This window comes from Panthera tigris, chromosome A1 (genome assembly GCF_018350195.1).
Source record: "Panthera tigris isolate Pti1 chromosome A1, P.tigris_Pti1_mat1.1, whole genome shotgun sequence".
Classification (NCBI taxonomy): domain Eukaryota; kingdom Metazoa; phylum Chordata; class Mammalia; order Carnivora; family Felidae; genus Panthera; species Panthera tigris.
Window position 1 is genome coordinate 212075495 of NC_056660.1, and position 18508 is coordinate 212094002.

Sequence of the window (18508 nt, forward strand, 5' to 3'; positions counted from 1 at the left end):
TGTTGGAAGCCACTATCATCAACCATGGGAACACATTCATGAGCCTACACCCAGGATCCAAATGTCAGATGGGCAACATAAATCTAATCAGGAGAGAGGCCAAAAACTCAACTTTGGGGGACAGTCTATAGAATAGTTGTCCTCTGCTCATGAAAACGATCAGTTTCATGAAAACAAAGACAGCCTGACGAAATGTTCTAAACTAAAAAGACTTTTAGGAGCAGAAAATTAAATACCGTGTGTGATTCTGGATCCCAAAAAAAATAATAAAAAAGTTTTGCTATAAAGGGCATTATTGAGACAACCGGAGAAATCTGAATAAGTCTGTAAATTAGATAGCAGTGTTGCGTCTGTGTTCAAGTTTTTGCTTTTCATATTTATACTGTGGTTACGTAAGTGAATGCCCTTGTTCTTAGGAAACACAGACTTAAGTATTTAGGGGTAAGGGAACATGATGGCCCTACTTCTCAAGTGGTCCATAAAAAGATCATTGTGTGAGTGTGTGTGTGTGTGTGTGTGTGTGTGTGTGTGTGTGTGTGTTTGAAGAGGAGTAGGAGGAGAAGGAGGAGGGGAGAGATTTGGAATGAAAGCATATGTGGCAAAATGTTAATAATTGGCAACAATCTGGATGAAGGCTGTGCAAAGGTTCTTTATACTTTCTTACATCTTTTCCAAAAGTGTAAAATTACTTCAAAATAAAGTTCTTTAAAAATACCTCAAATGTATCATCAGATTTACCCAATATAAGCCAGTCAAGTGTGTCAACTGCTTTTAATACTTAACAGCATGGAAAACACATTTTCCTGAAGAAGCAGACTGAATGGTTTGAGGGAGAACAGTCATTTGGCAAATCAGGATTCAGTGAGGGGTATAAGCTTTCTGCTGTCTGAATTTTGAAACATTTTTCTCAAGCTGTCTCAACGTATATAGGAAATAGTTAACAGAATTCCAGGCCCCACCTCATGTTCTCTCAGCTTATACCAACACTTGTCAAACTTGAGAAGCTTTAAACAGCTCCAGAACATTGTTTCCCGCCACATAAGAGCTACATCAGCCAACAGTGAAGTGGGTACCTGGCCGTTATCTAGTTAATTTGATCATTGTTGATGGCCCTGGTCCGTCAAAACACAGACCACTGTGTTTTGCTGCATACATGGAAACAGAAGGCCTGGAGAGGCCTGGGGGCTATAACCATGCGTGCAGCCCTCCGCGATGTACACGTTCTTTGAAAAAGCATGGGTGCTGAAAGACGTAAAACAAACCTACGTGAAGGTTTACGCACTTGATATTGTTTACTGTGCCTGTTAATTCAAAGTGTTCAATCATGACTCTGACATTTCTTACCACAAAAGGGCTCTGTGTGCAGGCTAAAAGCTCTGAAAAACAAGTTTTAACAATACAAAACTCCTAAAGGTCTATAACTGTGGGGATAGGCGTTATCTGTGCCTGGAAATATTGTTATATATTTGGAATAAATAGTCAAATTCCAAGGTGCCTTAGCAAGGAAGCTTTCAAAGAAACTCTTCATCGCTCATTATGACCTAGACCTTTGTTTTAGCTCTGATTCAATTCTCGACGCTGGAATGACAAAAGAGCCATAGAGTCCTACAGAGCAGCCAATAAGGACAAGGCTGAGGCTGGACAAGTTTGAAAAGCACAGATTCCAAGAGTGGGCATCTGCAGAAGGCCCTGGGAGGCTCTGGCTGACTGTCCAGCAGCCCTTATCAGCTTTTGATCAACTGATCATAGTCTGGAGCTTGGCTCTAAACCCCTGGATATAGGACCTGATTCTGTCAGCACATAAAAAATAGAGTCATTGCTTGGAGGCAGAGTCCCAATAACCTAACTCAGATGTTTCGGGGGTTTTTTTAATTGTTATTCATTTTTGAGAGAGAGAGAGACAGAGCGTGAGCAGGGGCAGGAGCAGGGAGAGAGGGGGACACAGAATCTGAAGCAGGCTTCAGGCTCCGGGCTGTCAGCACAGAGCCCGATGCAGGGCTTGAACCCATGAACCATGAGACCATGACCTGAGCCGAAGTCAGACGCTTAACAGACTGAGCCACCCAGGCACCCCCTACCTCAGATGTGTTTAGGTACCCTGAGATGCAGATTGCTTGATTTCAATGATAACCAGAGTGGTCACGAACACATTTGTGTCAGCATATACCTGGGCATGCCAACTGATAAGCCAAATTGTAAGGTAGTAGAATGCTAGTGAGGATGAAATCAGACTCAGGGACGTCAGTTGGAGGATTCAGGCACCCAAAGGCACCAGGCCATACAAGTGCGATACCTGGCCCAGGACCGAGCAGGCTGTGTCCTTAGGCCAGAGCACAAGCTTCCCCAAGTCCTGGACAGGCTATGCCCGACACCTGCCCCTCTATCACTTCTTTGTCTATTTTCCCAGTCCTGGCCCATCTCCTCCCTATTCCTATCACCACCAAGACCAAACCTTCTGACAGACATATTCTTTCTTTAAAATGTCAGTACCTGCTTGGGCTGGGCAAGAGTGACCCACAGCAGCAGCGTGTCTATGTAAGCAGACTTTGATTATTTTTTTTAAGGTTTATTTATTTTTGAGAGAGAGAGAGAGAGCACAAGCGGGGGAGGGGCAGAAAGAGACGGAGACAGAGGATCCCAAGAAGGCTCTGCACTGACAGCAATGAGCCCAATGTGGGGCTTGAACCCACGGACGGTGAGATCGTGACCTGAGCCAAAGTCAGATGCTCAACCGACTGAGCCACCTAAGTGCCCCGATTTTGATTATTTTATACCTCATCCACTTTGTGTTGACCATGTAGTTAAACTCTCAAAAAGGAAATCTTAATTTCCAAGTCCATGGACAGGATATTGTTTTTTTCTTGCATAAAACAAACCCATAATGTACATTATCATCCAGTTTAAGTTGGAACAAGTACTCACAGACACCAGCAGAGCAGAGAGAATGAAGAATCCTTCTCGATCTGTAGGCTGTTCCCTAATCTCTTACGGCTATTTCATTCATGCCTAACTCCACAGCAACTATTTTTAACAACTTGCCTTTATACAATCTGTCGGAAGGTTTAAAATAGTTTTCACTAAAATAGCTTTCTCTTCCTACTCATGTTTCATCAGTTTATATAATAACTAATTAAATTACATACTTATGATAATAAGTACAAGTGGTATAAACACATTTGGCAACAACTCTTGGAAAGGACACGGACAAGTGTGAGAAGAGTGTGGGCATACTCAGGAGAAGTATACAACTACCAACATTCACCAACAGTCAATAAAGTGTACAGAGAAAAAGAGACCTTCAGCTAATCCTACAGGCTGCTTAAATGAAGGTCAATTAAGACAATTTGTGTTGTATTTAAGTATAGTTAAATATATAAATACTAAGTTTTTTGGTCAAATTGTTAAATTTCTGAAAGAGGGGATGATAGTGTGATCCTAAGTTTCTGGGTGTTCTTCATTCTGCTCTATTTTTCTCTTTGCCAAAGAACTTGTGATGTTCCATGGCATCCTCCACCATCTGATTCCCAGTGTCTTCTTTAAGTGACTTCTCACGATCACAATATGTTCTTGCAATCACTCTAAGAAGGGCAGAGAGAGAAGTGCAGAGGGGTGACTACAGAGGTCAATTCAGAGAACCAGAAACAGAGCAGGTAGCATAACTGAGTTAGGAGGCTATCTTTTCCCCCGGCTCAAGTTTCCATCTGGAGCAACCTCTGAGAGAGTGACACTCCTCATCTCTCAATGGACCTCCATTTATCCCTCTCCCCCCACCCACCCCAGAGGAAAAGGACTAAATTGTTGGATTGGTGAGTCTAAAACCAAAAATGGCATGCTGGACCCAGCCTTTTCTTCCTTCCTTTTTTGGGACATGTCTGCTTGTGGAGGGCACATATTAGGGGAGAAATAATAGCAAATAGGCCCTCTTGGCAACAAAGCTAAATCCATATTTTCTAATACGTTTTACCAGCAGTAAAAACATATTTTCAGAGCACCTGGGTGGCTCATTCGGTTAAGCATCTGAATCTTGGTTTCGGCTCAGGTCATGATCTCATGGATCACGAGTTTGAGCCCCGCATCGGGCTCTGTGCTGCCAGCGCAGAGCCTGCTTGGGACTCTATCTTTCTCCCTCTCTCTCTCTATGCTCTTCCCCTGCTCACTCACTCTCAAAATTAATAAACTGTAAAAAAAAAAAAAGGAAAAGAGATGTTATGTCATGAAAGTGAAGCAAGATATGCCATGTGCTGAAAATCAAAACTATGATAGCAGAAATTAGAAACCAAAACTTAATAGAAATCTGGGGCATAGTCAAAGGAATATCTAAAGAAGAGGAATTTCTTTTTAAAAGACAGGTGGTACTGTCAGAATGGCTAAAATTAAACCAGGAAACAACAGAGACTGGCAAAGTGTGGAGAAAGGGGAACGCTTTTGCACTGCTGGTGGGAATGCGAACTTGTGCAGTCACTCTGGAAGTTCCTCAAAAAATTAAAAACAGAACTACCCTACGACCCAGCAACTGCACTACTAGGAATTTATTCAAAGGATACAAAAATGCTAATTCGAGGGACACCTGGGTGGCTCAGTCAGTTAAGTGTCCGACTTTGGCTCAGGTCATGATCTCACAGCTTGTGGGTTCAAGCTCCACAGGTTGGAGCCTGCTTCAGATTCTGAGCCTCCATCTCCCTCTGCCCCTCCCCCACTCGCACACTGTCCCCCCCAAAAAATGAACATTAAAAAAAATTTTTAATGCTGATTCCAAGAGGCACATACACCCCAATGTTTACAGCAGCACTATCAACAATAGCCAAATTATGGAAAGACCCCAAATGTCAAAGACTAATGAATGGATTAAGAATATGTGGAATACTACTCAGTGATGAAAAAGAATGAAATCTTGCCATTTGCAACAACGTGGATGGAACTAGAGTGTATTATGCTAAGCTAAATTAGTCAGAGAAAGACAGATATCATATGATTTCACTTATATGTGGAATTCGAGAAACTCAACAGATGAACACAGGGGAAGGGAAGGAAAAATATGATAAAAACAGAGAGGGAGGCAAACCATAAAAGCCCCTTAAATACAGAGAACAAACTGAGGACTGCTGGAGGGGAGGTGGGTGGGGGGATGGATTAAATGGGCAATGGGTGATGGGCGTTAGAGGGCACTCTTTGGGATGAGCACTGGGTGTCATATGTAAGAAATGAATCCCTGGGTTCTACCCCTGAAGCCGAGACTACACTTTATGTTAACTAACTTCAATTTAATAAATAAATAAATAAATAAATAAATAAATAAATAAATAAATAAATAAATAAATGACGGGTAGCAAATAGGAGAAAAAGAGTAAGAAAAGTAACGTTTTGATCCAGGAAGCCTAGATTGAACATCAAAATAATACAATTCTAGGGGCGCCTGGGTGGCTCAGTCAGTTAAGCGTCCAACTTCGGCTCAGGTCATGATCTCATGGTTCATGAGATGGAGCCCCGTATCAGGCTCTGTGCTGACAGCTCGGAGCATGGAGCCTGCTTTGGATTCTGTGCCTCCCTCTCTCTCTGCCCCTCCCCTGCTTGTGCTCTGTCTCTCTCTCTCTCTCTCTCTCTCTCAAAAATAAATAAACATTAACAGTTTTTTTAAATAAAATAATTTTTTAAAATGTTAAAATATTGGGAGCAAAAGGAAAATTCTAAAATTTTTCAGGAAAAAAAATAACAGATAACAAACAACAGGTCAAGAATCCAAATCAATTCAGCTTCCTAGTAGCAGCAGTGGAATTTAGAAGACAATCCTTCAAATCTTGAGGGAAAACGATTTCCAACCTAGAATTCCATAATAATGTATAAGGGAAGAATGAAGACATTTTCAGTCATGAAAGGTATCAAGCTTTAGCTCTCATCCACCCTTTCTGAGAAACTCCTGGAGGATGTGCTCACCAAAACAAGAGCATAAGCCAAGAAAGACGAACACATAGAGATCTAGACAGAGAGAGATAGGGAGGCAATGGGAGATACAGGGGGGTGTTGGGGAGAGAATCCCGACTGACAGCTGCGCAAACTGTTTAGATAATAACCAAACCGGAACATTTCAGGGGCTTAAAATAGAGTTGATAGATGATTTAGTTATAAGCTCGTAGGACACTAAGCAAACAATCAAAAACAGACTTTTTTTTAGCCCAAGGAAAACTAGAGCAATAAAGGAAATATCATTGTAATAGCCTATATGGGCCAACTACAAATAGCATTTAGAAGGCAATAATGATATAGACACTGAATGCGGAGCTAACCAAAAATTTTCACACAGCCACTTGAAAGGATGGCTGCGGGGAAAACCTTGAGTGTGTGGTGAACACGCAGTAGAAGAGAACCAAACTAACACCTTCCACTGGGATGGCAAGAGAGAAAAACAAAAACTGAAATCATCAAAGTAACCTGTTTTCTGGAGGTCTGAAACCAAATACCTACAGAAATAGCTGCAAGGGTTGAAAATACTTTCCTCTGGATAAAACACCTCAGAATGAATCTAACCAAAGAGGTGAAAAATCTATACACTGAAAACTATAGAAAGCTTATGAAAGAAGTTGAAGAAGACACAGCAAAATGATAAAATATCCCATGCTCCTGGATAAGAAGAATAAATGTTGTTAAAATGTCAATACTAACCAAAGCAATCTACATCAATGCAATCCCTATCAAAATAACACCAGCATGTTCACAGAGCTAGAACAAACAATCTTAAAATGTGTATGGAACCAGAAAAGACCCCGAATAGCCAAAGCGATCTTGCAAAAGAAAACCAAAGCAGGAGGCATCACAATCCCAGACTTCAAGCTGTATTACAAAGCTATAATCATCAAAACAGTATGGTACTGGCACAAAAACAGACACTCAGATCAATGGAACAGAATAGAGAACCCAGAAATGGACCCACAAATGTATGGCCAACTAATCTCTGACCAAAGCAGGAAAGAATATGCAATGGAATAAAGATAGTCTCTTCAGCAAGTGGTGCTAGGAAAACTGGACAGAAACATGCAGAAGAATGAAACTGGACCACTTTCTTACACCATACACAAAAACAAACTCAAAATGGATGAAAGACCTAAATATAAGACAAGAAGCCATCAAAATCCTCGAAGAGAAAGCAGGCAAAAACCTCTTTGATCTCGGCCGCAGCAACTTCTTACTCAACACGTCTCCAGAAGCAAGGGAAACAAAAGCAAAAATGAACCAAAATGAAAAGCTTCTGCACAACGAAGGAAACAATCAGCAAAACTAAAAGGCAACCAACAGAATGGGAGAAGATATTTGCAAATGACATAATAGATAAAGGGTTAGTATCCAAAATCTATAAAGCACTTATCAAACTCAACACCCAAAAACCAAGTAATCCAGTGAAGAAATGGGTGAAAGACATGGATACTCCTCCAAAGGGGACATCCAGATGGCCAACAGCACATGAAAAAATGCTCAACATCACTCAGCATCAGGGAAATACAAATCAAAACCACAATGAGATACCACCTCACACCTGTCAGAATGGCTAACATTAACAACTCAGGCAACAACGGATGTTGGCGAGGATGCAGAGAAAGAGGATCTCTTTTGCACTGGCTGGTGTAGCCACTCTGGAAAACAGTATGGAGGTTCCTCAAAAAATTAAAAATAGAACAACCCCACGACCCAGCAATTGCACTAGGTATTTATCCACGGGATACAGGTGTGCTGTTTCAAAGGGACACATGCACCCCAATGTTTATTGTAGCACTATCTACAATATCCAAAGTATGGAAAGAGCCCAAATGTCCATCAATGGATGAATGGATAAAGAAGATGTGGTACATATATACAATGGAGTATTACTCGGCAATCAAAAAGAATGAAATCTTGCCATTTGCAACTACATGGATGGAACTAGAGGGTATTATGCTAAGAGAAATTAGACAAAGACAAAGACATAGGACTTCTTCATATGAGAACTTTAAGATACAAAACAGATGAACATAAGGGAAGGGAAGCAAAAATAATATAAAAACAGGGAGGGGGACAAAACATAAGCGACTTAAATATGAAGAACAAAGGGTTACTGGAGGGGTTGTGGGAGGGGATGGGCTAAATGAGTAAGGGGCATTAAGGAATCTACTCCTGAAATCATTGTTGCACTATATGCTAACTAACTTGGATATAAATTTTAAAAAATAAATTAAATTAAAAATAAATAAATAAATTTTGTGTGTGTGTGTGTGTGTGTGTGTAGATTGAGGAAGGTTACATAAATAAATTCACAGGTAACATCTGTAAAAAATATGAAATTAAAAATTCACTAGTATGGGAAGTTATGGCTAATATTTCTTTTGAAATTATCATCATGAAAGGCAACCACTTGTTTCTTTTCTCAGGGAAAGAATTTGGGGATAGAAAAAGCTGCTGATTTGATCAAATACTGTTTTTGCTTCAACCAATATACTTGCCAGCAACAAAAAAAAGGAAAAGAAAAGAAAAAAAGCTTTCCTCTGGGAAGTGAGAAATGGGAAATACAAGATAGGAAATTCTTGTTCCTAATAAGGCTTGTGTAATCTTACATTTTTTTTAAGTTTATTTATTTATTTTGAGAGAGAGAGAGAAGTGCAGAGAGAGGGAAGGAGAGAGAATCCCAAGCAGGCTCTGCACTGTCAGCCTGGAGCCGGATGCAAGGCTCAAGCTCACAAACTGTGAGATCACGACCTGAGCCAAAGTCAGACGCTTAACCCACTGAGCCACCCAAACGTCCAATCTTCTGACTTTTTAAACTATGTAACTGTGTAACTAACTCCCATAAGATTAGTATTTTTAAAAAATACTTCTTTCTGGCTGTTCCTACACTATACAACAATGGGTTTCATTTGCAAAACAGAGATTGCACTTTTATTTTTGTTGTTCACAAAGTTCCATCTACTCCAAAGGCTTTCAGAATTTCTACACTACAACTTACAATGCTTCTTTCTTCCCCTGCTGTGTGTTAGTTATTTTACACTTAACATGCATTCTTTGCTCAAAAATTCTGCTGACCCACCACTTGGTCATTTACCCCAGGCTAATTCTAAAAATAAATGGCTCTTGTACTGATTAAATACTGTTATCTCTACAGTTGTTATGCAGGCCCAGAGTAATGACATATTAATAACTAAAAGGATAAAACTATAGTTCTTCACACAAAAATGTGTGTGTGTAATACTTCTCGTTCTGCATCTCATAACATGTATCGACAAAACAACTGCTAGCCTCTATTGCTTGAAAAAATCTTTATTTTTAAACTAGCCTTTTTGAAACTAAATTTATTGCTGAGTATAGAATACTGAGGGCAGCAGTAGGCGTTAGAATTGAATCAGTTTTAAATATGGATCATTATTTTTTTATGAATATATACTCAGGTGTGTGTATTTTGCTGATGATATATGTTGGTTAAAGATAAAAGAGGGGGGAAATTTTTAACTATTGATTTCAATGCTAAGTCCCTAAAAGGAATGATTAATGTCTCTTCATTTTACAGTACAGCACATGACCAAATGAAATTTTAGTCATATTATTATTTGAGATGGCAGCATTATCAGTTTTTACCCATTAAGAAATTCAGACATCTGTGATATGATCTTAAAGATGACTTAAGATCAGGGGCGCCTGGGTGGCTCAGTCGGTTAAGCACCTGACTTCAGCTCAGGTCATGACCTCATGGTCCATGAGTTCAAGCCCTGCATCTGGCTTTGTACTGACAGCTCAGAGCCTGGAGCCTGCTTTGGATTCTGTGTCTCTGTCTCTCTCTGCCCCTCTCCCGCTCATGTTCTCTCTCAAAAATAAATAAGCGTTAAAAATAATAATAAAGATTAATTTAAGATAAAAAAAAAACTGCCAAAAATGTTACCTCCAAAAGAGGGGGGAAATGGGAGACTCTCTAGTTCTCTGAGGTTTAACATGGAGTTTTCAAGGACACAAATGTGGTCCGTCATATGTTTCATACCTGAATGAGCACAAATCCAAACCCAGGATCAGTGTGAAGAGGCCTGATTCTCATCCAACCTCACCGTTTCGGGGAGGAAATTCCACCTCAGAGAAAGTCAGTGCCATGCCCGGCCACACAGCAGCTGAGTGGAGATGCCAAAGCCAGAGCACCTGCTTCTCCTCCCAGGGTTCTTTCCCCACAGCAGGGCCTCACCCCTGCAAGGGCAATTATCATCACATACATAAAATAGTAATAACTATAATAAAACCTCGCATTTGCTGAGCATTCCGTGTGTGTCTGGCACTGCTTCAGCACATCCCGTGTGTTAGCTCATTTAGCCCTCCCAGCATCCCCAAGATGGGGTGCCCCAACCACCCCTACTTGACCTGAGGAGCCCGAGGTACCGAGGTTTAGCAGCAGCCCACCTGTTTTGCCAGTGAATGCCTGAGCCAGGGCAGGTGCTCTGGGAGAAGTAAGAGTGATTAGTACTTTAACCACTTACGGAGAAGTAAGAGTGATTAGTAAAATGTCCCCAGAAAGGGGCGCCCAGGTAGCTCAGTTGAGCAGCCCAGGCCATGATTTTGGCTCAAGCCATGAACTCTCAGTCTGTGGGTCAAGCCCTGAGTTGGGCTCTGTACTGATGGCTCGGAGCTTGCTTGGGATTCTCCCCCTCACCTCTCTGCCCCTCCCCCACTTGCTCTCCCTCTGTCTCAAAATAAATAAATAACCATTCTGGGGGCACCTGGGTGGCTCAGTCAGTTAAGCTTCCGACTTCTGCTCAGGTCATGACCTCAGGGTTTGTGAGTTCAAGCCCCCCACCATGCTCTGTGCTGACAGCTCAGAGCCTGGAGCCTGCTTCAGGTTCTGTGTCTCCCCCTCTCTCTGCCCCTGCCCTGCTCACACTCTGTCTCTCTCTCAAAAATAAACATTTTTTTTAATTAAATAAACAAAATTTTTTTTAATTTTTTAAAAAGGTGCCCAAAGAGAGCTTTGTTATCAAGCAACTTTCTCTCCTCAGGGTACAGAAATGGGGGGTGGGGGTGAAGGCTTAGGAGAGAAACTTTTGTTGTATATTTCTGAATATTTATATTTCCACCAGGTCACTGCTGGAAATGTATTTCAGAGTAAGCATGGTGGCCTTATCACCTGTAAAGCATACAGTTCAGCCCAGCAAACTTCCACTACTAAATTCAAAAGTGTTAGAAAAACATAGAAGCAGCAGCAAAAAGACCTGGGAACAGCTCTGAGGCTCCGGGGTTTAAAATAATCGGCAGCACCAGACTATAGCCCAAGGCCTCTGAGCCCCCAGGCCTACCAGGGCACTGGTTCCTCTCTACCCCACCTCAGCCACACCATTGTGAGGCTGAGGGGCCTGTCCTCCTCCGGGCTGACCGCTCCGCTAGGCCAGGAATCGCAGGCCATGTATACATGGCTCACCACCACCAGCATTTAGACCTTCAGGGCTTTGGCAGCATAGGCGCCTAGGCGGATCGCGGCCCGCGCCCGCAGGGTAACACGCCCCCGATTCCCAGCCCTTCCTGGCCTCGAAAGCCAGGCCCTGGAAACGCCTGGCCCTCGAAAGTCAAGAGCTGAAAAACCAGGTTCCGAAGAACAGAGAAACCCGAGGTCTGCAGGGGTCTGCGGTAACCTGCGGACAGGGAGAGGGGAAAGAAGTAAACGTGGGTTTCTCCGCCGGGCGTGGCGAGTCCGCAGCGGTTGGACACAAGTGCCCTTTTTCATAATCAGCGAAACCGGCGCCCCGCCTGCTTGTCTGGCAGGGATTCGGCGCAGACAGACTGGAGTTCAACGCTCAAAACTTGGCGGTGCATCCCCACTGTCAACACCTCCCGTCTCCTCCCTCTAAAGAGTGCGTTCACTCCCGAGTCGAGTCCGAGTGGCCAACCTGGGGAAAAGGGATTGCCACAGCGCCATCCTCCGTGGAGCCTCTGCCCGCTCTCACCTGTTCCTGAGGCCCCCAGCTTCCGGTTGCGCTTTGTCCCACGGCCAGCGTCCAGGAGCCTGGCCTTGCCAAGTCGTGGGCTAGCCCTGTGTTTGGCTCAGCCCTTCTCCCCTTTAGCTTCCCCGCGTGGGGTCGTGGGGTTGTGGGGTCGTGGGCAGCTTTGCCCGGACTGCACCACTGACAATCCAGGCGCGTGCGCGCCGAGGGGGAGCAGAGGTGGGATTCCCCGAGCACCGTGCACCCCAAACCTGACACCCGGAAGGAGGGAACCGCACTTTACTGGGACCTCAGCCCACCTTCACGCAGCCTACGCTGCTGTAAAAGGGGCCTTATTGGGGGCATCTGCAATTAGGTATCCGCGACCACCCGCTTCTCCACCCGCTCGCTGTAGCCATAGCCGCCATCCTCAACCTTGAGCTTTGTTCAGTTAGGTGGCTGTTCAAACCTCCACAGACCCGGGGAGAAAACTTGGGGGGGGGATACACTTGGAAAAGCAGCACAGCGCCCGCTTCTCCAGCGCTCTCTCGCGCAAAGCCTCAGTCAGGACGCTTTAGAGACCACGGTTTCGAACGCACCGGGGGTGGGGGTGTTAAGTGAACCTGAGTCCAGACACAACGAGGCATTCTTGGTGGAAACCGCAGGAGCTCGTTTATAAGGGCCACAGAAGAAATGAGAAGGGCGAAACAATGACCCTTTAAAAGAAAGCTGGGATTTGTGGAAGGAGCAGCCAGGAAAAACGGACAACCAAGCTAGCCAAATAGCGGCGAGCCAGCAGTGAGTCCGCATACGCTTCCGCACTAGTGGGGGGCGACACGTCGGTAAACGACTGGGCAACAAGTTCTTTCGGCCTTGAGACGTTTTCAGACCATGTTTGGAGCAGGGCATCGGAGTGCGCCCCCAATCACTAGACTGGCGCTGGTGAAGGGGGAGGGAGGAAGAAAAGCCCAAGCGGTTCGACAGCACCTGTCGGACCTGGTCAAGCGGGAGCTGCAGGCTCAGACGCCCCTCCCCCAGGCCCTCTACATTCACCCCGAGACCTGGAAGGGCGATAGTCAAAGGTTGTCGCAGCCAAACAGCGCACGCCCCGGCGAATCCCCGTGTGCGCGATCTCCCCCTGTCCTCTGTGCAGCAGTGGGTAGTGGACTCCGCAGAGGAGCGGACGGGTACGTAGGGAGAGCCGCCGAGAGCGGTAGGGTTAGGGCCGGAAGCCCGGGGCGCGCTCCTGCTCACCTCTCTCACTGGCCTGGATGTAGCGCACGATGTCGTCCAGATCCAAGTCTTTGGTCTCATCGAAATTGTAGGCAGACGTATGCAAGCCCTCCTCCTGGAAGACTTCGTGGACCCCTTCGAGGGTGAAGTAGCAGTTCCGCTCCAGCTTGTCATCGCTGTAGACCAGCGCGGCGCGGCTCCACTGGTGGTGGCGAAATAGGGCGAGCATCATCTCACCCATCTTAGCGTATGCGGGTGCCACGCGCGTGAGGTGCGAGTATTCCGTGTCCTTATGCTGGAAGCCGGCGGCTAGTGCCCCTGCCGACAGCATAGGCAGGTCCCAGTGCGACGCAAGCCGGGCCACCGGCGCTGCCGCGTACTCGCACACCGGCCCCAAGATGAGATCCGGCTTGGCGCCGCGTGCCGCCGCCACGCGGTCCACCAGGCTGAAAAGTGCGCGGTTGCCGCAGTCCGAGTCTTCGTAAGCCACATGGAAGCGAGTGCCGGGTGGCAGAAGCCGCCTCTCGGTCCCGTTGCCCTCCACGCTGCGCAACGCGTATTCGATGGCCGGCCGCACCCGGGCCAGGGAGAACAGGTAGGAGTCGTCCTGGGGCAACAATACCAGCACCTCGATCTTCTGCGGCGGCAGCGCCTCTCTCTCCTGGCGCCCTCCGCCCGGGCTGGCGCCCTCGCCGCCACCGCCACCGGTGCTGCCGACCAGCAACGCCCAGACAAGCAAGACGCACTCGGAGAAAGTGAGCACCAGCAGGGACGGCATCGTGCCGCAGGAAAGCGCTTGCCCTCGCTGCCGACTCGCCCTCTGCCCCCCACCCACCCTTCCTCTTTCCTCCCCACTCTTCTCTGCGAGGTCCCTGCGCCCCCTTGGGCGCTCTAAGAAAATAGAATATCCCTTTCACTAACTTAACAAAAGACAGAGAGGAAGAGTCCTTTGCAATGTCACTCGTTTAAAAAAGGGAGAGAGAGAGAGAGAAGGAAGAAAAAGTTCACCGCGTGTAAACCTGTACGCCTGTAATATATTTATATATATATACTTATAAATATATATATATTTGCCCTCCCTTTATATATACTATTTTACTTAGAGGTGGCTTCTTATTTGGGCGTTGCTAAGATTGCTTTTGAAAGCGTATTTGTAAAAAACAAAACAAAACAAAAAAAGGAAAGAAAAGAAAAGAAAAAAAAAGTTAGACTTGTCCAAGTGCTTGTAATTGACGGTGCATCTCCCCCGCATTTGATCTCATTGATTAGCGCCGGTTCCTGGATCCATAGTCCGCGTTTAAATAGCGTGGCAGCGGTGGAGCGTGTTACCACACAAGGCGCTCCGAGGCTGGGTTTGTATTTCCAGCGGGTGGGGTGGGTGGGGGTGGGGAGTGATGGGGGCTGGGCTGGGGGCGCCTCTCATTAACATTCTTACATCAGGGCTCCTCCCCGCACCCCTACCTTCCCACCGTTCCCGGGTCCCTAACCCCAACAACTCCCAGCTACCCCTCGGCCTTGGCCTTAAAGCCGCAGTCGCCCTCGTCCGCACCGGCGGGAGCCCCCACCACACCGCACCACCCCTGGGGTCCCCCGCCTTACCCTGGCTGCGCACGCGGCAGCGCTTTCCCCAGCTCCAGGCTTTACACAGGGAAATGTGTTTGATAGTAAAGAAGTGCGCACAGGCACACACACACCATGCAAAAAATAACTGGATTAGAGGAAGGGGGTGGTCCTAGAAATTTGTAGTTTCGTTGCAAAACTCCGTAGGTCCCGCTCGCTCTCACCTCTTTCTCACTCCGGCCAAATTCCCTCCTGACGCGCCAACTCGGGGCGGGCACCGACCTTCCTGGTCCCTTGGCGCAAGGTCAGGGAACAGGGACCAAGGTCCCAGGGCAGACGGCTCGATCGAGGACCCAGAACTCCCAGCTAGCCGAGGCGTTACTTACACCCCTCCCTACCCCGCTTTCCCCTGCTACACGCCCGCGTCCTCCCCCTGGGCCACGCGGGTTCGCGCTGGAGTCGTAGCGTTTCCAGGATTCCAGTGTCCCCGCGCAAAGTCCCTCAGCCGGCGCCCTGCAAGCAGAAAAGCGAAACTTGTTGCTCGCAAAGGCGAGCGAAGAGTTCCGCTTCTCGAAGTGGCGAATAGTTTGAAGAGCATCTCCGAAGCGTCCTCAGGGTTTTGTTTGCCAAACCAGGTAACTAAAGAGACCTCCCTAAATCGTCACTCGAGGGTCCCCTGGGTGCAGCAGCACCACCCTCCGCTCTAACCGCTTCTCCTCGCCAGCGCGCGACACACTGTGCTCCGGGTTCTGCACTGCCGAGAGAGGTCCTGTGTCGGAGACCTAGGCTTGCCACTGGTCACAGCCACAACGGCAGTGGGGACAAGGATGGAAACGGCCGTGAAGTCCGCGGCCAGAGGAGCCTCGCGGAAGTCCGCTGTGCTACAGGGCAGGTCCAAATGGAACTTGACCCGCTGAAAGTGACAACACGCCGAGGTCATTTGCAGTGTGAACGTGCTACATTGGACTGGGGAATTCTGATACTTAAAGACCACAAATTAAAATAAGGTGAAAATTATTTTAAATGGGCTTTCATTAGACTGTCTGTGTCCACGAATTTCTATTAGTCTTAGACCAACGCCCTCTTTCGGCAGAAACTTGCAGCCGACTGACTGCTATCGCCGGTGCCACCGTCCCAGGCGCTGCATTTGGTTGGTTTGTTGTTGGTTGCTCTTTTCTTTTCTTTCTTTGTCCTTTCTTTCTTTTTTTTTTTTTTTCTTTTAAACACGGAGGCCCCAAACAGCAATCGCTCTTATTTGTGACGGTGAAAAGGCAAACTGGGACTTAAGGAGACGTGGCAACTTCAAGTAACAGCGCCTGTTGCCATTTAAAGCACCTCCTTAACGCTCTTTCTGGCACCGGAAGTGTGATTATGGATAACATTTCGCTCTCTGGGTCATTTAGATTTCAGATTATGCACCATGATCCCTAAAACTTCCAAGTAGGACCTTCCAACCCCTGCATGAACTCTCATTTATTTAATCAGAGCTGCTAATCAGCAGCAAAAGAGGCATCTGTATAAAATTTTAATTCCACAAAGAGGTAATTCGCACATACTGGAAATTAGATTTAGCACTTCACAGCAATTAAATCCTCCCTGAACTCCTGGGAAGAAAGAGGATGGAAGGAAGAGGGAGGGAGGGAGGGAGGAAAGAGAAAGAAAGAAAGAAAAAGAAAGAAAAAGAAAGAAAGAAAGAAAGAAAGAAAGAAAGAAAGAAAGAAAGAAAGAAAGAAAAGAAGGAAGAAAGAAAAAGAAAGAAAAAAGAGAACACGACTATATCACGAATTCCTTGGGTCGTAAATGGATTTTGAAACTGGTTGCCAGGAGACATGAAGGAACCAAGGTTTCCTATTACTGCTTTCTGTGCCCTGTGTCTGGGGAACACCAGCCAATGGCGATATGATTCTGCACACTATGTGGTGTGGGTTTATTAGGAGAGTCTGGGGTTTCAGTGGCACCAGGCGTGAAGGCCTCTGCCCCAGCGGCACCGAAGGTCACGCCCAGGGCAGTACGTTTGCGTTTGGGTGAGTATCATAGTCTCCCAGTGGCCTTTGGATCAGAGCTCTCAACTTCCAGCCTGTTACTCAAGGGCACCGAGAAACCAACCTGTGGAAAGGAAGAGCCCCCAAACTAGACAGCAGAACCAGAAAAACCAGCATTACTGCCCATGCTGGTGTTCAAAGCACCCCTTAAAATTTTTCAATGAGCAGAAATTAGGATTATTTTTAATTGAGGTGTAATTAATACATAACATTATATTAGTCTTGTAATATGTATTATGTTGTATAATTTATATACAACATGATTCCATATTTATATATAATGGAAAATGGTCACCACAATAAGTCTAGTTAACTTTCATCACCATGCATAGTTGCAAAAATGTTTTTCTTGTAATGAGAACTTTTAAGATCTCTTTGCATCTTTCAAATATGCAATGCAGTCTTAACTATAGTCAACATGCTATACATTACCTCCCCAGGACTTATTTTATAGAAATTAGGATTTTTATTTTTTTTAATATTTATTTACTCTTGAAAGATGGAGAGAGATGGCATGAGCGGGGGAGGGACAGAGAAAGAGGGAGACACAGAATCTGAAGCAGGCTCCAGGCTCCAAGCTGTCAGCACAGAGCCTGATGGGGGGTTCAAACCCATGAACCACGATATCATGACCTGAGCCAAAGTCAGATACAACTGAATGAACCACCCAGGCACCCCCTTGAAATTAGAATTTTTGAAGAAAAATCTTTAACTGAAAATATGCACATCAAACCCCATTTAAGTATATGAATTGTAATATTACAAGTTTACTTTCCATCAAATTAAAATTCTTCCAAATAGCTGGAAGTCTGTGTGAATATCTTGACTATCATGAAGTTCTCCAATCTTAGGACTAGAAAAGATTTTAGAAGTCATGCAGCCTGACACCTTTCATTCATTAAGGCCAAAGAATAGAAAATACATACTTAAATATATCTTCATCCCTGAGATTGAATTAGAAATAAGCATTACCACCTATTATACCATCTAAAAAAGGTTTGGAAACAAAGCTAATTTTCATTAAATAATAACAGTCTTTATATAAAAATTTTATTTTATATGTGGCTAAGTTTTGAGGATATACAGCACACTAAGATAATTATTAATAGATTATAATAGAATTTTTTGCAGCATTATAATCATAAAAGTGAATCAAACCAAGAAGAGAGGGGAAAAGAAAACAAATAGAAATAACTCATCCCTCAGACTCAGTTTTTAAATACTGTTCCTTTTAATTCTGTAAAACACTGATATGGGGGGAGGAAGATTGCTAACCTTTTCACTTAGTACATTATGGCTACAATTGCTGAATGAAAAGAAAAGAAAGTTACAGGGAAGTCCTGGAAAATAAAAGAAAATTACCCAAATGAAAGGCAATGTTAGCTCTAAACATGATTATTACAGAAACTAATAGACTTTTTATAGGATTTAGAAATGTTTTCATCCATATCCACAAACTATATTTTTTTAACTTTAAAATAAAGTGGCCAGTTTTCTATATTCAATTGTTTGGTTGCCAGCTCTTTGAAATGAAAGCAGTGTCTATATGTTAATTCCTCTACCACCAGGAAAGACAGCATTATCTAAGGAACCTCAACATGTAATTCTTTGAAATGTGTTAGAAATGCTATAAGGAAATTTTCTCCACCAGTTTTAATCGTCTGTATGATCTTCTCCCTCACAATCCCCATGGCAATCTCTAAAGCAAGAGCCCTTCCAGATATTCGCAGAGAACATCTCCCTTGTGAAGCCAGCCCTGAGGTCACA

The 18508-nt window shown here is 45.0% G+C and overlaps 1 protein-coding gene across 2 annotated transcripts in view; it reads right to left on the reverse strand.

The window, feature by feature from the left end:
* Nucleotides 1–13948, reverse strand: part of NPR3 (natriuretic peptide receptor 3) — a 78667-nt gene extending 64719 nt beyond the window's left edge. For both annotated transcript variants that reach the window (XM_042996857.1, XM_042996851.1), the window contains exon 1: nucleotides 13161–13948. In XM_042996857.1, the coding sequence (XP_042852791.1) occupies nucleotides 13161–13917 (757 nt within the window). In that variant the 5' untranslated portion in view covers nucleotides 13918–13948. The remainder of the gene's footprint in view (nucleotides 1–13160) is intronic.
* Between the last annotated feature and the right edge of the window lie 4560 nt (nucleotides 13949–18508).